Source organism: Tachyglossus aculeatus, chromosome 11 (assembly GCF_015852505.1).
Source record: "Tachyglossus aculeatus isolate mTacAcu1 chromosome 11, mTacAcu1.pri, whole genome shotgun sequence".
Classification (NCBI taxonomy): domain Eukaryota; kingdom Metazoa; phylum Chordata; class Mammalia; order Monotremata; family Tachyglossidae; genus Tachyglossus; species Tachyglossus aculeatus.
This window is the reverse complement of record NC_052076.1, coordinates 26542176-26565043: the sequence shown is the minus strand read 5'-3', so window position 1 is coordinate 26565043 and position 22868 is coordinate 26542176. Positions and strand designations below refer to the sequence as shown.

The 22868-nt window shown below is 53.1% G+C and overlaps 1 protein-coding gene across 1 annotated transcript in view; it reads right to left on the bottom strand.

Annotated features, from left to right (window-relative positions):
* The window catches only part of PPP1R9B (protein phosphatase 1 regulatory subunit 9B), a 28862-nt gene extending 6102 nt beyond the window's left edge, over positions 1–22760 (bottom strand). The window contains exons 1-5 of the mRNA XM_038753587.1: positions 21456–22760; positions 16624–16756; positions 15522–15642; positions 11887–11991; positions 6635–6770 (exon numbers count right to left, since the gene is read on the bottom strand). Of these exons, the coding sequence (XP_038609515.1) occupies positions 6635–6770; positions 11887–11991; positions 15522–15642; positions 16624–16756; positions 21456–22760 (1800 nt within the window). The remainder of the gene's footprint in view (positions 1–6634; positions 6771–11886; positions 11992–15521; positions 15643–16623; positions 16757–21455) is intronic.
* Positions 22761–22868: the final 108 nt, after the last annotated feature.

Here is a 22868-nt window from a genome sequence, read left to right as displayed (position 1 = left end):
TACAAGATAATCTGATCAAACTCATTCCTTTGCCCCACATGGTGTTTATAGTCTAAGAGGTAGGGAGAGCAGAAGATCTTATCCCCAATTTACAGAAGAGGAAACGGGCCCAGAGTGCTTAAGTGACTTGCCCCAGGTCACACAGCGGCACTGTGGCAGAGCTGGGGTTAGGAGGAGGATGGCCTAGTGGGAAAACACAAGCCTGGGAGTTAGAAGGCCAAAATGGAATTCTTCATCTTCCTACTTAAAGCCTATCCTCCCCAGTCTTTCTTATCACTTTAGACAACACTACCTTGTCCCCTGTATTGCAAGACAGAACATCTTTAGAATCTGCCTTTTTCTACTACTAATAATAACAATATTAATAATAGCATTTGTTAAGTGTTTACTATGGGACAAGCTCAGTGGCTTCCTCAAAAATCTCCAGTGGCTACCAATCAATCTGCACATCAGGCAGAAACTCCTCACCCTCGGCTTCAAGGCTCTCCATCACCTCACCCCCTCCTACCTCACCTCCCTTCTCTCCTTCTACAGCCCACCCCACACCCTCCGCTCCTCTGCCGCTAATCTCCTCACCGTGCCTCGTTCTCGTCTGTCCCGCCATCGACCCCCAGCCCACATCGTCCCCCGGGCCTGGAATGCCCTCTCTCTACCCATCCGCCAAGCTAGCTCTCTTCCCCACTTCAAGGCCCTACTGAGAGCTCACCTCCTCCAGGAGGCCTTCCCAGACTGAGCCCCTTCCTTCCTCTCCCCCTCGTCCCCCTCTCCATCTCCATCTTACCTCCTTCCCTTCCCCACAGCACCTGTATACATGTATATATGTTTGTACATATTTATTACTCTATTTATTTATTTTACTTGTACATATCTATTCTATTTATTTTATTTTGTTTGTTTGGTTTTGTTCTCTGTCTCCCCCTTTTAGACTGTGAGCCCACTGTTGGGTAGGGACTGTCTCTATATGTTGCCAACTTGTACTTCCCAAGCGCTTAGTACAGTGCTCTGCACACAGTAAGCGCTCAATAAATACGACTGATTGATTGATAGGGCAGATACAAGATAATCAGGTCCTACATGAGACTCACAGTCTAAACAGAAGGGAGAACAGGTAATGATTCCCCATCTTCCAGAAACACAGAGAAGTTAAGTGACTTGTCCAAGGTCACAGAGCAGGCAGGCAGAGGAGCCAGAATTAGAAACCAGGTCCTTTAACTCCCAGACCTGGGCTCTTTCCATTAGACCACACTGCTTCTCTCCATCCAAACTAATTCCATGCTTATACAAGCAACTGGCCACCTTCTTCATTAGGAAAATTAATACCATCAGGTCTAAGCTCCCCAAAGTCACCCCTCCCCCTTCTCCATCCACCCGCTCTCAACCCCCTCCTCTACTATCCCATCTTTCCCGGCAGTATCTTCAGAGGAGATCTTCTCCCTCCTCTCAAGTGCCACCCCCTCCACCTGTGCTTCGGACCATATTCCCTCTCACCTTATAAAAACTCTCACTCCTTCCCTCCTCCTCTCCTTAACTTCCATCTTCAACCGCTCACTCTCCAACGGCTTCTTCCCCTCTGACTTCAAACATGCCAAAGTCTCCCCCATCCTAAAAAAACTCTCTCTTGACCCCACTGCCCCCTCCAGTTATCGCCCTATCTCCCTCCTACCCTTCCTTTCCAAACTCCTAGGGCAAGTGGTCTACACTCGCTGCCTCAAATTCCTTAATTCCAACTCTCTCCTTGACCCCCTCCAATCTGGCTTCCGTCCCCTCCATTCCACCGAAACTGCCTTCTCAAAGGTCACCAATGACCACCTTCTTGCCAAATCCAATGGCTCCTACTCGATCCTAATCCTCCTCGACCTCTCAGCTGCCTTTGACACTGTGGACCACCCTCCTCTCCTCAACACGTTATCCAACCTTGGCTTCACGGACTCCATCCTCTCCTGGTTTTCCTCTTATCTCTCAAGCCGTTCATTCTCCGTCTCCTTCACGGGTTCCTCCTCCCCCTCCCATCCCCTAACTGTAGGGGTTCCTCAAGGGTCAGTTCTTGGTCCCCTTCTGTTCCTCTGTACTCACTCCCTTGGTGAATTCATTGGCTCCCATGGCTTCAACTATTATCTATACGCAGATGATACCCAAATCTACATCTCCTCCCCTGTTCTCTCTCCCTCCCTCCAGGCTTGCATCTCCTCCTGCCTTCAGGACAACTCCACCTGCCTTCAGGGTATCTCCACCTGGATGTCCACCCGCCATCTAAAACTCAACATGTCCAAGACTGAGCTCCTTATCTCCCCTCCTAAACCCTGCCCTCTCCCTGACTTTCCCATCACTGTGGACGGAACTACCATCCTTCCCGTCTCACAAGCCTGCAACCTTGGTGTCATCCTCGACTCCGCTCTCTCATTCACCCCACACATCCAATCCATCACCAAAGCCTGCCGGTCTCACCTCCACAACATCGCCAAGATCCGCCCTTTCCTCTCCATACAAACCGCTAGCTTGTTGGTACAATCTCTCATCATATTCCAACTGGATTACTGCATCAGCCTCCTTTCTGATCTCTGTCCCACGGTGACCCTGGGGTACCGGCCATCTCAAGGTCAAATGCTACCTCGTGGCCACCTGAGACAGCAGGCGAAACTCGGAAGTGAGGGTGGGATACTGCCCCCACAACCAAAGCTGCTAGATTGACAGCCCAAGCCGGGAATACAGAAGGTGCCCCTCACCCCCGTGCCAATCAAATTAGGTATGGAGGACGGGAGAGGGCAGAGATTGGATAAACTGAGGCCGGAAGCTGGAATGGCCTAGGAGCACAGGTGATAAATACCTGCAGCCTCTGGCTCTCTGTGCAGAGGATTGAGACGTGCAGCAGATGGCTGTGGGGTGCCTCTGTCTAGAGCGTAAGAAGCCCACTCTGCCTGCACCAAGTGAGGAGCCATGGGATGGGTGAGTTCCCGTTCCTTTGGACGCTCATGGGGTTGGAAGCCAGGCATTTCATCATGGGTATGTAACGAATGAATGAATTCCTCCCAAGTGGAAAATACTCGTGGGTGGGAGCTAGGGGCTTCCCCATGGGTGTGTAAATCAAGTGGATTCCTCCTGAGTGGGAAGTGCACATGGGTGAGAGCTAGCCGCCCCACCACATACAAACAAACTAAGGGAATTCTACCTGGGAGGGATCTGGGTGTTCTGCCATGCGCGAATATATACAAATGTATACGAGTATATTCCTCCCTTTAGGGAAGCTCTAATATCACTAATTAATCACATTCCTCCCAAAAGGGAAGTTCAATTCATTGCACCTAAACAATTAAATAATTCAATTCACTTCGCAGAATAAATTTTGTATAAAACTCAGGCTTTCCATCCATGGCCACTCTCTCTCTCTCTTCCTTGCCACGCTGATTCCTGAACGAACCCATCCCCAGGTGACGGGTGACATATCCCATCCTTCTGTTTCTCCCTGCTTCAGTCTATACTTCACTCTGCTGCCCGGATTATCTTTCTACAGAAACGCTCTGGGCATGTCACCCCCCTTCTCAAAAATCTGCAGTGGTTGCCTGTCAACCTTCACATGAAGCAAAAACTCCTTACTATTGGCTTCATAGCTCTCCATCCCCTTGCCCCCTCCTACCTCACCTCCCTTCTCTCCTACTACAGCCCAGCCTGCACACTCCACTCCTCTGCCGCTAACCTCCTCACTGTGCCTCGTTCTCACCTGCCCCACCATTGATCCCTGGCCCACGTCCTACCTCTAGCCTGGAATGCCCTCTCTCCTCACATCCACCAAACTAGCTCTCTTCCCCACTTCAAAGCCCTACTGAGAGCTCACCTCCAGGAGGCCTTCCTAGACTGAGCCCCCCTTTTCCTCTGTTCCTCCTCCCCTCCCCATCACCACTACTCCCTCCCTCTGCTCTACACCCTTCACTGCCCCACAGCACTTTTGTATATTTGTACATATTTATTATTCTTTTTCTTTTATTAATGATGTGTATATATATATATATATATATATAATTCTATTTATCCATTTTGATGCTATTGATGCCTGTCTACTTGTTTTGTTGTGTTGTCTGTCTCCCCCTTCTAGACTGTGAGCCTGTTGTTGGGTAGGGATGGTCTCTATCTGTTGCCAAATTGTACTTTCCAAGCACTTAGTACAGTGCTCTGCACACAGTAAGCGCTCAATAAATACGATTGAACGAATGAATGAATGAAAGACACTCAATCAGCTCTCTTCCGTCCTACCTTACCCGCTGTTCTCCTACTGCAACCCAACCCCCATACTTCACTCCTCTAACACCAAACTACTCTCTGTACCTCAATCTCATCTATCATGTTGTTGATCACTACCCCACATCCTCTCTCTGGCCCAGAACTCCCCTCCCCATTCATACCTAACAGACCACCACTCTCCCCACCTTCAAAGCACTAGTAAAATCACATCTCCTCCAAAAGGCTTTCCCTCATTTCCCTTACCTGCCCTCCCCTCTGCTTCACCTATGCATTTAAGGGTGTGTCCCTTAAACACTTTGATATTTACACCAACTTTATATTCATATAGTCATATGAATATTCATGTATTCATATGAATATTCACATATATTCATATCCTATTCTCTATTTCCCCTATCTGTAATTCATTTTAATGCCTGCCTCTTCTTCTAGACTGTAAGCTCCTCGTGGGTAGGAATCATGTCTACCAACTCTACTGTATTGTACTTTCCCAAGTGCTTAAAATAGAGCTCTAAGCTCAGTAAGTGCTCAAAAAATGCCACTGATTCATTGATTGCCTCCATTTCCTGATCTGTAAAATGGAGATTTAAAGCTTGTTCCCCCTCCTTCTACCAACACTAATGTATTATACTCTCCCAAGCACTTAATACAGTGCTCTGTGTGCAGTAAATGCTCAATAAGTACCATGATTGATTGATTATCACTACTAGTCCATCAATCATATTTATTGAGCACTTGCTGTGTTCAGAGCCCTGTATTACTGATCTTAGGTCTCCATAACCACTCATGCCACATGCCCACCTTCTCCCCATCTTCAGTGCCTTCCTGAAATACCACCTCTTTCAGGAGGCCTTCCCCAATTAATTATCCTTCTCTTGCATCACTCAACTACCATCTCAGCACTTAAGCACTCACAGCCCTCTGCAGCACCTAAGTGCCAATCGATTTACTGTCCTCTAGAATTTAAGCACTCATTTATCCCCTTTGCACCTTCCCATTTCCCATCACATTTTTCCTCCCATTCCAAATTTCGCGTCTGTCTCTTCCATCAGAGGATAAGCTCCTTGAAGATAGACACCATGTCTTCTACCCCTATTGGATCCTTCCAAGAACCCCATATCAATCATATTTATTGAGAACTTATTATGTTCAGAGCACTGTACTGTAGAGTACTGTACACTGCTGTCGATGAATTGTGGGGAAGTGCATACTCCTCTAGACTGTAATCTCCAGTGGTCAGGGAACGTATCTACTGTATTATACTCCCCAAGTGCTTACTACAGTGCTTTACCCACAGTAAGTGAGCAATAAATTCTACTGATTGATTTTTTTATTACTGTATTTGTTAAGTATTTACTATGTGCCAGGCTGTATTAAACACTGTGGTAAATACAAGCTAATCAGGTTGGACAAAGTCCCTGTCCCACATAGGGCTCACAACAACAACAACAAAAATAAGAATAATAATGGTATTTGTTAAGCGCTTACTATGTGCGAAGTACTGTTCTAAGCTCTGGGGTTGATACAAGGTAATCAGGTTGTCCCTGATGTGGGGCTCACAGTCTTAATCCCTATTTTATAGATGGAGGCACAGAGAAGTTAAGTGACTTACCCAAAGTCACAGAGCAGAACCCAGGTCCTCCTGACTCCAGGCCTGTGCTGTATCCATTAATTGATTAAACAAATACTACTGATATTGATCGAGACTGTAAGCTCAATGTGGGCAGGGAATGGGTCTGTTATATTGTTATGTTGTTCTCTCCCAAGCGCTTACATTACAGAGCCCTACACACAATATGTGATCAATAAATATGATTGATTGATATTGATTGTGGATTAATGTGGATTGTGGATTAATGACTGTCTCCCCCTCTAGACTGTAAACTCATTATGGGCAGCGAATGTGTCTGCTAATTCTGTCTGTTGTTGCCAACTTGTACTTCCCAAGTGCTTAGTACAGTGTTCTGCACACAGTAAGGGCTCAATAAATATGACTGATTGACTGATTGTGTTGTACTCTCCCAAGTACTTAGTACAGTGCTCTGCACATAGTAAACGGATTGATTGATGGGAATGCACACCAGAAAGGGAGGCTTTGGTTGAGTAATAATAATTAATAATAATTGCGGTATTTGTTAAGCGCTTACTATGTGCCATGCACTGTTCTAAGTACTAGGACAGATACAAGATAATCAGGATGTCCCACTTGGGGTGGGATGGAGGTCACAGTCTTAATCCCCAAGTTACATATTAGGTGGAGTTAAGCGACTTGTCCAAGGTCACACAGCAGGTAAGTGGCAGAGGTGAGATTAGAACCCAGGTCCTCCTGACTCCACTTGGGTAATGTCCCGCAGTGCCGCGTGCAGCCACCAGGGGGCGCCGCTCCCCACCCCAGCGTTACCTCCTCGTCGTCCTCTGCGTACTGGGCGTATCTCTGCTCCATCATCTCCCGCTGCCACCTCTCCTGCTCCAAGGTCTGCTGGATGAGCTGTGCCACCTCGCTCTGCTCGCCCGGCTTCTCCCGGCCAATCAGGAACCTGCGAGGCAGCAAGGGGTCAGAAGCCCCTCTCACATAGAGATCTAGCCCCATCCCCCTCCACCCCAAATTGGGGGTCAGTCTTCCCAGCAGGGGTAGAGGAAATCAGGGCTGCGGCAGGGGCAGGACAACAGGTTTCACTTCTGCCACTGCCCCTTCCCCCGTTCCGCCTCCCCGTTGGTCTCCCCTGTCTCCCCGTTAGTGGTCCTGGTCAGAGGAAGGGCTGGGGGTGGGGGGAGAGGAGGGTCATTCATTCACTCATTCAGATTTACTGAGCGCTTACTATGTGCAGAGCACTGTACTAAGAGCTTGGAAAGTACAATTCGGCAGTAAAGAGACACAACAGGGTCTCAGTCTAGAAGGGGGGAGACAGACATCAAAACAAGTAAACACGCATCAACAGAATCAATAAAAATAAATAGAATTATAGATATATATACACACATCAAAATAAGTAGAATTACAGATGTGTACATATATACACAAGTGCTGCGGGACAGGAAAGGGGGGTAGAGAAAAGGGAGAGAGTTGGGCGATGGTGAGGGGAGGTGGAGCTGAGGGAAAGGGGGGCTTAGTCTAGGAAGGCCTCTTGGAGGAGGTGAGCCTTCAGTAGGGCTTTGAAGGGGGGAAGCATGATTGTTTGGTGGATTTGAGGAGGGAGGGCATTCCAGGACAGAGGTAGGACGTGGGCCGGGGTCAACAGCTGGACAGGCAAGAACAAGGCTCAGTGAGAAGATTAGTACTAGTGGAGCAGAATGTGTAGGCTGGGAAGTAGAAGAAGAGAAGTGAAGTGAGGTAGGAAGGGGCAAGTTGATGGAGACCTTCAAAGCCAACAGTGAGGAGTTTTTGCTTGATGTGGAGGTTGATAAGCAACCACTGGAGATTTTTGAGGAGAGGGATGACATAATAATAATAATGATATATGTTAAGCACTTACTATGTGCCAAGCGCTGTTCTAAGTAGTGGAGTAATAATAATAATAAATAATAATGGTATTTGTTAAGCGCTTACTATGTGCAAAGCACATAGCAAAGCACTAAGCGCTGGGGATGTTACAAGGTGATCAGGTTGTCCCACAGGGGGCTCACAGCCTTTAATCCCCATTTTACAGATGAGGTAACTGAGGCACAGAGAAGTTAAGTGACTTGCCCAAAGAGGAAAGAGGATGGAGAGAAAAGGGCAGATCTTGGACATGCTATGAAGGTGAGACTGGCAGGCTTTGGTGACCGACTGGATATGTGGGATGAAGGAGAGAGTGGAGCCAAGGATGACACCAAGTTTGCAGGTTTGTGAGATGGGAAGGATGGTAGTGCCATCCACAGTGACAGGAAAGTCAGGAAGAGGACAGGTTTTGGGAGGACAGATAAGGAGCTCTGTCTTGGATATGCTGAATTTTAGGTGGTGGGAGGACATCCAAGTAGAGATGTCCTGAAGGCAGGAGGAGGTGCAAGCCTGGAGGGAGGGAGAGAAAACAGGGGAGGAGATATAGATTTGGCTATCAACTATATAGAGATGACAGTTGAAGCCGTGGAAGCAAATGAGTTCACTAAGGGAGTGAGTGTAAATGGAGAGTAGAAGGGGACCAAGAACTGACCCTTTAGGAACCCCTACACTTAGGGGATGGGAGGGGGAGGAGGAACCCATGAAGGAGACAAGAGAATGAATGGACAAAGAGATAAGAGGAGAACCAGGAGAGGACAGAGTCAGTGAAGCCAAGGTTGGATAATGTGTTGAGGAGAAGGGGATGGTCGACAGGGTCAAAGGCAGCTGAGGTGGAGGAGGATTAAAGTGGAGTAGGAGCTATTGGATTTGGCAAGAAGAAGGTCACTGGTGACCTTTGAGAGGGTGGTTTCAGTGGGTCCTGATTTCATACTGTCATTTCTCAAACTAATCTGATCTTGACTTCATTCACACTAACAATAGTAATCACTGTGGTATTTGTAAAGCACTTACTATGTGCCAAACATTGTACTAAATGCAGGGGGAAAAGCAAATCAGATTGGACAGTCCCTGTCCCACATGGGGCTCACAGTCTTCATCCCCATTTTACAGATGAAGTAACTGAGGCACCGAGAAGTAAAGCGACTTGCCCAAGGTCACCCAGCAGGCACGTGGCAGAGTCAGGATTAGAACCTATGACCTTTTGACTCCCAGGCCCGTGCTCTATCCATTATGCCATGCTGCTTCTCCCAGGTGACAGCCAGCTTCCCTCAAGAATCTGCTGTTAACTTTTAAATCTCCTGGCTATGGGACAGGTAGGTAAAAGTCCCTCCCTCTGAGTTGAGGTCACCATCATCAGCATCACCATTCTGCCCATTAGCTCCTTCCCAGCAGCTTTCAGAGCATAAACGGCCCCAGAGACTCAAAGCACTTAACAGAGTGGTGCAAATGACTCCGTTAGCTCTGCAGCAGGGGGATGCTTAGAGAGGAAAAGGAGGAGGGAGAGGAGGAGGGGGAGGAGGAGGAGCAGGGAGAGACAGAGGACCTGGTTTCTAATCCAGGCTCTGCCACTTGTCTACTGGGTGACCTTGGGCAAGTCATTTAGCTTCTTGTGCCTCAGTTACCTCAACTGCAAAATGGGTATTAAGACAGTGAGCCCCTAGTGACACATGGACTGTGTTCAACCTGATTAGTTTGCACCTACCCCAGTGCTTAGTACAGAGCCTGGCACAGAGTAAGCTTAACAAATAGCATTAAAAAAATAATAAAAGGATGATCCGGGAATTGAACTCTGGCACCAGGGAACACAGGATCTGCCCCATTGTCAGGAGGAGAGTTCAGGCCCCCTTCCCCCTCGACTGAGTCAGGCCCCTCAGAGTCAGGCCCCAAACAATTTGTGTCTCTACAGCTCAGGATGGGAAGCCACAGATGATGGCAAGGTGCAAACAAGATGCAGACAGCATGTAAATGAACATGGCAACCTGTGGGGCGATTGGAGGGTGGGGAGGGAGACTGTACTGTGGGGGGTAATGGCTGGAGTGAAAGCCTTTGGGTCTGGTGAAGGGCCTGGAGGCAGGACACTGGCCCGGGTGACCTCCCTGGGTTTCCCCCAACCGTGTGGAGCTACAGGAAGGGGAGGGGAGATGTTGACACTGAGATTAGCAGCAGGAGGAAATGGCTGGTGGCCCTAGCTTCCCCCACTCCCCCTCCAGCTTCCTGCTTCCCTCCAGTTCCCCACTCCCCTCCCCGCCTCCGACCACCACTCACCCCAGCTTCCTGCTTTCTTCAGCTTTCCACCCCAGAGGATGGGGGTTGAGGGTTTGTAGGGGAGGTGAAAGGACCTGGACACCCCAAGCCGCTCTTCCCCTGACCCTGGGCGGAGGACAGAGTTGGGGCCCAACAAATCTGGGGTAAAGGGTACAGAATGGAATGGTGGGATCTTGTGGAGAGGGTCCTGGGTCACCAGACCCACAGAATCGCCAACACCTGGGGCCTGGACTGTGGGGTTTATTTCTGGATGAGACTAGAGAGCTCACTGCTAGGTTTGTTGTTCGTTCTGTTTATGGTACTGTTTACTATGTGTCAGGCACTGTTCTAAGCGCTAGGGTAGATGCAAGTTAATCAGGTTGGACACAGTCCCTGTCCCACATGGAACTCGCAGTCTTAATCCCCATTTAGCGGATGAGGGAACTGAGGGACAGAGAAAGGAAGTGACTTGCCCAAGGTCACACAGCAGACAGGTGGCAGAGCTGAGATTAGAACCCAGACGTGGCAAAGTCAGAGACCAAAAGACAGTACATCTGGACAGAGGCCACTGTGCTGGACACCCTCCTATGGCCCCAAGGCAGCTCCCAGGGACTTGCCAACAGTGCTCCAGGCACCAGAGTGGTGACCATGTTCCCAAAGGACTCTCGCAACATCGTTGACCAAATCCAAGCTGCAGGCCCTGGACTCAGGCTGTTCTGGATGGTAAAACCCAGTCCTCAGGATTGGAAGAGATGGGAGTGGAGGGGTATAGGTAAAGAAAATGATACGTCAATGTCAGTGCCATTTATGCCTTCTGGTCTAAGGGTGAGGAAGGAAAGAGGGGGCGGTTTGGGGTTGAGGGGTGCTGGAGTGGAGTGGGGATTATCTGTCTTCCACCTGGTTAGTCTAGGCTTCACGGCTTTGAGACAAACTGGGGACAGAAGACTGGGGAGAGGAAGGAAAGGAAGTGGGGAAGAGGAAGGACAGGAGGCTGGGGGGAGGGAGGACAGAAGTTTGGGGAGAGAGAGGACAGGAGGCAGAAGGAAAGGGAGGATAGGAGGCACGTGAGAGAGAGGACAGGAGGCAAAGGGAGAGGGAAGATGGGAGGTAGAGAGAGTGGGGGAAGGAGACCAATGGAGGGAAAGAGGTAGGGGGCAGGAGGCAAAGTGAAAGGGTAAACAGGAGGCAGGGAGGACAGGAGGCTGGGGAGAAGAAAGACAGGAGAGAGAGGGAGAGGGATAGAGGGAGAGGGAAGATGAGAGGTAGAGGGAGAAGGAGGGAAGGAGACCGATGGAGGGAAGGAGGTAGGGGGAAAGAGAGGGCAGGAGGCAGGGAAGAGGGAAGGCAGGAGGCTGGGGAGAGGGAAAACAGGAGGCAGAAGGAGAGGGAGGGAAAAAGGTAGGGGGAGAGGAAGGACAGGAAGCTGGGGAGTGGGAGGACAGGAGACTGGGGAGAGGGAAGAAAAGAGGCAGGGGAAAGGGAAGATGGGGGTGGGGGAGAAGGAAGACAGAAGCCTGGGGAGAGGGAAGACAGGAGGCAGAGGGAGAGGGAGGGAAGGAGGTAGGGGGAAAGGGAGGACAGGAAGCTGGGGAGAGAGAAGACAGGAGCTAAGGAGAGGGAGGACAGGAAGCTGTGGAGAGGGAAGACAGGAGGCAGAGGGAGAGGGAGGGAAGGAGACCTATGGGGAAAGGAGGTAGGGGGAAAGAGAGGGCAGGAGGCTGAGGAGAGGAAGAATAGGAGGTAGGGTGGAGCCCGGGCATCCTGACCCTTGGCCATCTCACACTTTCAGAAACCCAGAGCTGCTGTTTCTGTCTACAGAGGGAAACAGGATTCCAGGGACAGGGGCAAAGCTGGGATGGACTTAGGTAGGACAGGGGTTGGGCCTGCGAGTCAACCCTGCCTACCGGTCGCCCTCCCCTCAGTTCTCATACCTCACTTGTCCCTTGGTGTTTCTCAGCACGGACGCGGCGAAACTCTGCGTCACCCCAACCAGGCTGGTGCCATCCACCTCCACGATCAGGTCATTCACCTGGATCCTAGGGTGGGGTCAGGTCAAGGATCAGGTCAGGGGTCCGGTTCCACCTACTCTCCCCACTAGACCTACCGCTCTGCGTACTGTCTACACACTCTATTATACTCTCCCAAGTACTTAGTACAGTACTCTGCACTCAACAAGCGTTCCATAAATACCACGATGGACTGATTGATAACAAATGAGACTAGGGTTTCAGTAGTGTTGGAAGCCCCCTCTTCCAGCTGCAGGCTGACTCCCTTTCCCCCAACCTCCCCAGGGTGACCACCCTATCATATCCCCTCTTCGAAAGGCAGTATCACAAACAGTCCCCGACTATCAGTGGCACACATATTGTGTACAAACACACACATACACACAGGCACACCCAGTGACCACCTGAGCTACAGTTGCATATATCTACGGAGTTAATAATAATATTCTTTAAGCAATTACTCTGTGCCAAACACTGTGTCAAGCACTGCAGTAGATACAAGACATTCAGCTGGGACATAGTCCCTGTCCTACATGAAGCTCAAAGTCTAAGGTACAGCAGCATGGCCTAGCAGAAGGAGCAAGGGCCTGGGAATCAGAGGATCTGGGTTCTAATTGCGGTTCTGCCACTTGCCTGCCATGTGACCTTGGGCAAGTCACTTAACTTCTCAATGCCTCAGTTTCCTCTTTTTTGGGTCTCCTGACTCCCAGCCTGTTGTTTCTCTTCTTCCTCTTAAAGGCAGTCTCAGGCACCCTCTACCTCAATGCACACACATCAATACTCACAACGCACAAGCAGAGTCCTAGATACGGAGATCCAGAGCACGCGCGCGTGCACACACACACGCGCACACACTCACACAGACACACACACACACACACACACACACACACACACACACTTTTGTAGATGTAATCCTGGCCATAAGGCTCCAGGACAGAGAGCCACCACACCAGAGTAAGGACACCCCCTAGACACTAACCAGTCTACCCAGCCTCTGGGGACCAAGGCCCAGAGATCCCCTACTGGCACACCCAGCAATGCACCAACACACATCACACACCACCTTCTCATCACTCTAGGATACGTACGGGCCCATACTACAGTGTGCCCGCTTGCAGCTACGTACTCTGCCCATGCAACTGTGCCAGTGGAAGCAGTGGGACCTTGGAAAGCATGGGAAGCAGCACGGCCTAGTGGAAAGAGCCCAGGCTTGGGAGTAAGAGGACCTGGGTTCTAATCCTGTCTCTGCCACGTGCCTACTGTGTGACTTTGGCCAAATCACTCATTTTTTCTGTGACTCAGTTTCCTCATCTGCAAAATGGGGATTCAACACCTGTTCTCCCTCCTATTAAGACTGTGAGCCTCAAGTGGGATCTGATTATCTTTTATCTACTCCAACATTTAGTAGTGCTTGGCACGTAACAAGCACTTAGCAAAGACCACAGTTCCTATTACAGGCTCAGGCAATCCTCAAACTCTAATGCAGAAGGCATCTTCACTCACCCATGCTCCTCATTTGCTTCCCCCATACATGCACACATACATGCAACACGACTCCACAGTCAAACATGTCCGCAGGCAGAGATGTACAGTCACATGCCAGGCACACTCCGCAGTCTCGCACAACCACCATATGTCCTTGCAGATGCACACACACACACACACACACACACACACACACACACACACACACACGTGCGCCTGGACACCGGATTGCCGGCCCCCACGACCTGACACACACCCTCTGACTGGTTCTTTTGGCTTCTTTTCTGCATGGAAGTGATAGAGACCCTCAGCACAGACCACGGTTGGGACTGACCAAAGATGAACAGGCCAAGATTGGGGCTGACTAAAGGTGACCTAGGCATGGGTCAGGGTTGGGGCTGACTGAAGATGACCAAACCAGAAGCAGCATGGCTTAGCAGACAGAGTACGGACTTGGGAGTCAGAGGTCGTGGGTTCTAATCCTGCCTCTGCCACTTGTCAGCTATCTAGCTTTGGGCAAATCACTTATCTGTTACGCCTCAGTTACCTCATCCATAAAATGGGGATTAAGACTGTGAGCCCCATGTGGGACAACCTGAATACCTTGTATCTACCCCAGTGCTTAGAACAGTGCTTGGCACATAGTAAGCACTTAACAAATACCATTATTATTATTATTATCTACCCCAGCACTTAGAAGAGTGCTTGGCATAAAATAAGAGTTTAACAAGTACCATTAGGTTTAGGGCTGACTAAAGATGACTAGGCCAGGGTTGGGATGACTAGGCCAGGAAGAAGGCTATTGGTGTTACTGCTACTCCCTGTTACTAACAGTAACTGTTACTGTTACTCCCTGTTACTGTTACTGTTAGTGCTTAGTCCGGGTGCTGTGCGCACAGTTAGTGCTCAATAAAGATGGTTGACTGATTGACTGATTGCCTTTCCGGCCCATCCCAAGTGGGAGGATCCAGCCCAGGCTGGACCCCTGGCTCTAGAGATGATGGCTCACCCAGGAATTCCCATGAGGAAACAGAGGAAGCAGCCCGCTGGAAACAACTCACACCCACAATACACCCACACCTGCATACACAGACACACCCACACACAAGAAGACACATCCTCACATACAGACACACACACAAATAATATTAACTGTGGTATTTGTTAAGCACTTACTATGTGCCAAGCACTGTTCTAATCACTAGGACAGATACAAGATAACCAAGTGGGACAGAGACTAAAAAGAGGGAGAACAAGTACTGAATCCCCATTTTGTAGATGAGAGAACTGAGGAACAGAGAAGTCAAGTGACTTGTCCAAGGTCACACATCAGGGTAAGTGGCTGAGCCGGGGTTAGAACCCTAGTCCTCTGACTCCTTGGCAATAGATATGTATATATGCATGTTCATACACTGACACATACACATCAGCCTCATAGGCACAGAAACCTGGCAGATCCAACAACTGTACCCACATGCTGAAACTCCCAGGCTGCCCATGAATGCACAACTCACTAGCCCATAGAACACCTAGCAATAGCTCCTTAGCCAACAACTAAGAATGCACAAACCCAACCAGCTCTCGCCCAGATACAGCCCACATGACCACCACAATTTCCCCAAGAAGCCTAGGTGTGTGTACAACTCCACAATTTAGGCTCTGTGTCCTCCACCCTTCCCAACAGCTTTCCAGTTTTGCAACTGAGGGCTAAACACACACACACTCTCACTCACTCCGCAAGCCCACCTAACACCACTAACCTGTCTACACTGCCTCCTCCAGATCCAGTCCCCTTCCACACACAGCAATCAGACCGGGGCACATTGTGCATGGTGGTCCTAGCAACAATGAAGACCTTCCCCAACCTAACCCCGCTCCTGCCCAGTCTTCCTGAGTGTGACCAGGGTCAGCGCCTCAATGCCACCCAAAAAGGGTTACTCAGGGTGATGCCAGCCAGGCTTCCACCCGATGCCCACCATTGCTATGCCCCCCCACTGGAGGGTACCAGCACTGACTCTCCAAAGGGGCCTTGAGACTATGTGGGGCAGGATCAGGGAGGCGGGGTGTGTTACCTGCCATCCCGGTGGGCAGCGCCGCCGTCGGTCACTGTCTTGACGAAGATGCCCAGTTTCTCCAGCCCCATGTCGGCTCCAGCGCCCATGCCAATGATGCTGATGCCCAGGCCCTCTGAGTCTGCAGCGGTGGCACGGGGTGGGGAGCTTCAGCACAACCCAGTGGGTGTCCACAAAGCCCAGGGGAGGGATGGGTGGGTGGGTGGGCCAAACTGGCTTCAGCAGGGAATGGGGGCTGGGGAACAGGGGCTGAGGCAGCAAGCAAGGAGGGCAGAGAGGATGGGGGGCACAGAGGCGAGGTGGGTGCATGGGAACTGACTCAACCTCACAAGGAGGCAGGAGGAGTCTGGACTGGTAGGAGCCGGAAGATGGGACGAGGAAGAGGCAGACAGAGGTGGCATTGAGGGGCTGTGGGGAGATGCCAGCTGCAGGCGTCCAGGGAAATGGGATTAAAACAGCACTGCTTCACGGGGAATCTAAGAGCCTGGTTCCCTTGAGAACCCATCTTGGACCTATTCGGGCCGATTCCACCTACTCAAAAGTCTGGATGTTTCTGATCCCCCCTCCTGGAGGTCCCCTCCCCACCCATGCTGAGGTAAGACTGTGCAGGTGTGTGTGTGTATATATGCCAGCCAGGGATTTCCCCTACTCCCTCTCCCTTCTGTGTCAGCCCTTGCATTTAGATCTGTACCTGTTAAGCACTTGATATTCACCTCCACCCTCAGCCCTACAGCATTCACGTCCACAACCATAATTTATATTAATGTCTGTCTCCCCGTCTAGACTGTAAGCTCACTGTGGGCAGGAAACATGTCCACAAGCTCTCTAGACTCTAAGCTCTTTGTGGGCATGGAATGTGTCTGGTTATTATTATATTGTATTTTCCCAAGTGCTTAGTACAGTGCTCTGCACACAGTAAATGTGCAATACATACAATTGATTGAATAAATGAATGCAGTAATCTCCTGAGCACTCTGCACACAATAAATGATATAGAGTAATTGATTAAGTAGGGGGAGGGTGGGAAAAGGGGCAGGGAGGGAGGGGAAGAGGGCTGGTCCTCCTTCCTCTCCCCCACTCCGGCCCCCTAACCCGGTCCCACCTTTTTCTAGCTCCACAGGGAACAGCTCCAGGCGTTCCACTCGTTTCTCCAGCTCGTACTCGGCCGAGGCAGCCATGGGGTCTACATCCTCATTGCGGCGGTCATAGTCTTCGTTGGAATAAGTGCTGAACACCTGGAGGAGGTGGCAGGAGACAGGTGTCAGGGGGTGAGGTTCAGGGTGGGAGGGTCTGGGCAAGGAGAGAGGGAGAGCCCAGGGGGTGGGGCCCAGATAGTGAAGGGAGGGAGGGGGCAGGGCCCAGATAGGGAAGGGAGGAAGGGGTCACGGGGCGTGGCCTGGACAGAGAAAGGTGTGAGGGTGGGACCCCGGGGAGGGCTCCAGGAAAGGAAAGGGAGGGAGGGAAGGGGCAGCCTGGAGGTGGAGTCTAGACAAGAAAGGGAGGGGCCAGAGAGGGTACAGGATGCAGGGAAGGGAGGGGCCGGGGGAGCGGACAGGGAAGGGGTAGTCTCCACCCCACTCAAACCTAACCCCATCAGCCCTTTCCTCCTCTGATCTGAATGGCTCTGGCTCCCCCACGTTTCTTGGCAAGGGAAACCCTGGCATAGGAGCCCGGGTACAAAGACTGTGTGTGGGTATGTGTGTGTGTGTGTTGGGGGGGTGTTAAGGGAGGGGAGAAGAAGGATTGGAGTGGAGGGAATTGAGTGGGAGAGAAGAACAAGGAGAGAAACGGGAGTAGATGGAAAGAGACAGAGAGATGCAAAAGAAACACAAAGATATAGAGAGATGGGAAGAGAAACACTGTGGCCTAGAAGAAAAAGTATGGGCCTTAGAGTCAGGTGACCTGGGTTCTAATCCAGGCTTGTCTCCCTGTCTTCTGGGCAACCTTGAACAAGTCACTTCACTTCTCTGTGCCTCAGTTTCCTAATCAGTAATATGGGGATTAAATACCCGTTCCGCCTCCTAGACTGTGAGCCCCATGTGGAACAGCGACTGTGTCTGATCTGACCATTCAGTCTACTGGGAGGGATGGACAGACATAAATTATTTTCAATGGAGAGGGAGCTGGAGGAAGAACAAGGATGTAGTAGGTCTCTATGTTGCCGACTTGTACTTCCCAAGCACTTAGTACAGTGCTCTGCACACAGTAAGTGCTCAATAAATATGATTGAATGAATGAATGACGTTGTATCTACCCCAGCACTTAATAAACTGCTTGATGCATAATAGACCCTTAATGAATACCACAATTCATATTAGAAGGAGAGAGTGTCAGGGAGGAATAACGAGGGGAAGCAAAGGTGGGGAGCAAAGACAGAAAGAGGAGAAAAGCTGGTGGAAGAGAGAGAATGATAAGAGCAGGGAAGAAGCACCATGGCCTAGTGGAAAGAGCCTGGGCTTGGGAGTCGGAGGACCTGGGTTCTAATCCCCTTTCTGCCATTCCTCTGCTGTGTGACCGTGGGTAAGCAATTTCACTTCTCTAGGCTTCTGTTATCTCATCTATAAAATGAGGATTAAGATTGTGAGTACCACGTGGGACATTGGAAGTGTCCAATCTGATTAGTCTGTATCTACCCCAGCGCTTAGAACAGTGCCAGGCACATAGCAAATGCTTAACGAATACCTTTTTTTTAAAAAAAAAAAGAATGAGCAGGAAGAAAGGTGAGGAAGTCAAGGAATGGAGGGTGGCAGGAGGGAGAGGCTGGGATGGGTGAGTCGGCTCACAGTGGAGAAAGCAGAACGGGAGAAGAGAGGCAAAGGAAGGAAAAAAGAGGGGAACAGGTGTGAGACAAAGTGGGTGGATGAAAGTGGACAAGGAAGACTTGGAGCCCCAAACTGACCCCTATGATTAACCCAGTCCTCCCAACCCCTTCATGTCGACCCCACCCTGGATTAGGGGTGGGCAGAGAGGGGACGTTTGGGGGAAGCTCTCTGAGGGATGGAGAGACTGGGATCACATTGGCACCCCTACAGTGCCAGCCTCTCTGCGGGCTCCCAAAGCCCTCCCCAACACAGGGCCAGTTTGGGAAGAGGCACAGACAGGAGAGATGGGGAAGAGGGGCATAGATGCCCTGATCTATCCACGCCCACCTCCCCAAGGCCAGATGTCTGTGCCCCCTCCCCTATCACTGCCGCTGGCAGCAGTGCCACCCGCCCACCCACTCCGCTGCCAGGCTGTGCGGGGGCTGGCTGCTCCTGGGCCCGACTGGGGGTGCTCGTTGTGGCACATTAATGAGCACTGTCCTGGACTCCACACGGTGGCATTTGCATGTTTCACCGCTGCCAGTGACAGGCTGGCAGAGAATGGTGCCAGCTGGGGGTAAGGGATAGGGAGGGGGGAGGGTGGGTGGAGAGAGTTTTTCCCCTTTCTGCCCTGCCCCTCAGGCTCTCCCTCCCCACATCGGGATCAGAGAAGATTCCTGCCCAGTAATCCTGGGCCTGGGCCCCCTGCTCAATGGAGATGGCCTTTGGGCCTCAGTTTTCCTCTTGCAGGTGGGAACTGTGGAGGTCAGGAAGGAGAGTACAGATGGGTTGAGGAGGAAATCTCCAAAGGTTGAGTGGCACAGTAACGTTTAAAGGTCAAAGGTCAAAAGCCCCGGAGCCCCCAAGGCAAATCCAGCCCTGCTTTTGCCCTATATCCCAGCTGACATGCTACGGGTGTGAAGCGGGCACATGGAGGTGAGGCCTTGGGGGTTTGACCCTTGAATCCCTCAATGGGTTGTTCGTGGGTGGACGATGGGTGGGAAGAGGGCCAGGGTGGGAACCTTAACATTTTTGTAGACCAAGGGAAAGCGGAGGGCAGTGCCAGGGCCCAGATCCCCAGACCTTCCACCCTGTCTCTGGGAAGAGGAGGGCTGGTCCTAGTCTGGGATGTTGCTATGGAAACTCCCATCAAATCTCAGGGATGCTAGAAACTGGTTCCGGGTGACATGGGTATGGTCGTCCTCCCTCATCTCCTGGAAACCCTGGATTCCCGGCTTCTAGCTGGCTTCTCCCAGGCCTCTCTCCAGCCCCTCTGAGTCACAGCTGGGCATTTAAAACCCGTCCTCTCGGGGGCCTGTTCCAGTCCCTCCCTTCCTCTTTCACATCTAAAGATAATAATAATAATAATCGTGGTGCTTGTTAAGTGCTCACTATGTGCCAGGCCCTGTTCACATTGCTGGGTAGATACAAGCTAATCGGGTTGGACACAGTCCCTGTCCCACATGGGGCTCACAGTCTTCATCCTCATTTTGCAGATGAGGGAACTGAGACACAGAGAAGTAAAGTGATTTGCCCAAGGTCACACAGCAGACGAGTGGCAGAGCCGGAATTAGAACCCAAGTCCTTCTGACTTCCAGGCCGAAGCTCTATCCACCATGCCACAGTGCTTCTAAGGATCCCAATGCCGTTACAGGGTCCTGTGGGAATTGGTGAAGAGGGTCAGGGTCCACTGAGGAGGAAGAGGACCTAGGCCCCAGCTCTCTGGCTTAGCCTTCTTAGTTTAGTTTCCTCTCCTACTTCTCCCTCCCACCTTGTCTCACTGCAGAGAGGCATGAGAGCCTTCTCCTCTGCAGCCAGTCCCAGTGGGGTCTCAGGACCCCCCAGCCCTAGTTGTTCACCTGCCCAGCCAACAATGGAGCGATGCCTCTAATACTAATGTCAGGAGGCAGAAATTGAGGGTCACTGCCAGCCCCCACACCGGTCAGCCACTGGCTCCTCCCCACATCCCTGGCTTGAGATACAGGCTGGAGTTTCCCAGCTGGGACCCTGGAGCCTGGTTCCCATGTATTGCTTGAGGCCCCCTTCCCTTAAGGCTCTCAAAGTGCCAACTCTATACTCCCCCCCTGCTCTGAGACCACTGAAACGAAGTGAGGGTTCCCTCCAGGCCTGCAGAAGCCTGAGGTGGTCAGATCATGTGATGGCTCCCTGCCGGCCTGTCCAACTTCCCCTTTCACTTCTGCACACCGAAGGGGGGCAGGGTAGTGGGTACTGCCTCCCTCAACCTGCACCCCTCCCCCAATCCTGCCCCTCTGGACTCCAGGACACCGGCTGAGGGGCAAAGTGGACAGGAGCCCATCCTGGCCTACGGGCCCAGGACGGAGAAGTTGGCTCAGGGTAGAATGCCACAGGACCCAGGGGCCCGGGGCTCCAGGCAGGGCGGAGGGAGGCCGGTGGGAAGTCGGAGGTGACGAGCCATCAGAAGGGGCCATGCCAAACCCCGTGGGCAGAGACAAGCAGGGCTGGAGTGAGCGGTCCCTGCTGGCTCTCCCCTGCCACCCCCTAGCTCAGCTGGCTCCTAGATTGGGCAAAAACTGCCCTCAATCCAGGTCTGGGTTTTGTAGGGGATAGAGGGGCGGTGGAGCGACTGATGCCCACCATGGGCAACTGCAGGAACCCCGTGAGAGGCACTTGAGGGCGCTCCTCCTTTCCCTTCTCTCTCCCCTCCTCCCTTTCCTCTTGCCAAGGGGGAGATAGGGGTTGCCATTAGGTCGCCGGGGCAGAGGGGGAGGAGAGCCAAGGTAGAAATGGGCTCCTCAGCAGAGTGAGAAGCATCTGGCTGGATGCCGGGATGGTACCTGCCTCTCTCTTGGCACTGCACAGAAGGGTAAAGGCAGGTCAGGCTTAGGGCTGGGGCAAGGAGAGAAAGGCGCTAGGCCAGGAAGCGGTGACCACCCCCCAGCCGCAGCCCCCTCCCCAAACTTCTTCTCTCGCCAGAGGGGACCGAGTCACTTGGAGACGGGGGGCCTGGGCCTTGCCCGCTTAGAAGCCCCCCCCCCCTAGAATTCAATCCAGCTCTGGGTAGAGCCGGCAAGGGCCCTAGTGAGGAGGGAGAGATGGAGGGGGGCTTCTGGAGCTGGTGGGAGACCCTGGGGGAGGGCGGTGGAAGACAGACCTGAATGGGCGCCGTGCTGAAGTGGATGCGACGGTGGCGGCCCGGCTCCTCCTCCTCTTCCTCCTCGGACAGGCCGGGGATCTCCAGGCAGCTGGACTCGGGCTCGTAGGGGGCCTCGGCCTCCTCCTCCTCGTCCAGCCCGCTGCCCCCCGAGTCCTCCCCCAGCCCCCCGCTGTAGGCGCTCACGTCCACCAGCTCGGCCTCGGAGAAGTCCTCCGGCGCCGGCCCCGGCCCCGGCCCCGGCCCCTCGGCCTTCCCGGGCCCCTCCTCTTGGTCATCCCCGGCGGCCGGCTTGGCGGCGGCGGCGGCGGCGGCGGCGTTGGGGGCGGCGGGGGGCTGGACGGCGGGCCCGCCCCCGTTCTCCAGAGCCGCGTGGACGGTGACCTGGGCCCGGACGGCCTCCCCGGGGCCCCCCGGGGCCCCCTCCCCTTCCGAGTCCCCGCTCTCCTCCACCTCCACGGGCTTGATCTTCCGCACCTCGCGAGGCTGGGCGGGGGTCCCGGGGGCCTCGGCGGGCCGGGCGGCCCCGGCCTTCCCGGAGCCTCGCTCGGCCGGGTCCCCGGGCCCGGCGGGGGGCGGCGGGGGCGGCGGGGGCGGCGGGAAGCCCCGGGCCCGCTTGCCGGCCGGCTTGGGCCCGAAGGCCCCGGGCCCGCGGTGCCAGGCGTTCCTCAGGTCGGCCTTCTCGAAGACGGCGCTCAGCTGGCTGACGGTGGGCGACACGGCCTCGGTGTCCAGCTTGTCCAGGGCCTCGGTGCTGCCGTTGAAACGCACCACCACGTCCAGCCGGCGGGCCTGCAGGCCTGCCCGCTCCTTCCGCAGCAGCAGCCGCGAGGCCGCCTCCTTCTCCTGCGGGCTCTCCTCGAAGATCCTGCGGGTCTCCTGCAGCTTGGAGGGCGGCGGACCCGGCTTGGCGTCGAACCGGCTCACCCGCTCCGACACGCTGGTGCTCAGCTTCAGCAGGGCGCCCGGGGCGGCGGGGTCGTGCCGGCTGCTGGGCCGGGGCAGCGACAGCCGCAAGGACCGGTCCTGGGGCCGGGGGGGCTCCCCGGGACCCGGGCCCGGCGCCCCCGCCTCGCCCCCGCCCGGCCCGGACGTCCCCATTTGCAAAAACATGTTCTTGATGCGGTGCACGTTGGAGCCGTATTTCTTATTGGGGTTCTTGGGCCCCGGCTCCTCCGCGCCGGGGCCATCCTTGGGGGTCTTCAGGCCCTGGACCCCGGCCTCGTAGGCGCTGCGGTGGGGGGACGAGCTCCGCAAGGGACCCCCGCCCGCGGGGCTGGAGGCGTGGGGCTCCGTCTTCATCATAGTGGGGCGGGGGGGTGGGGGGGAGGGGGACCCCGGACGCCCCCTCCCCTCCGCTCGCCCGGGCTGACGGTGGCGGGGCCCGGCTCCAGCTCACATCCTCCGGCCCCG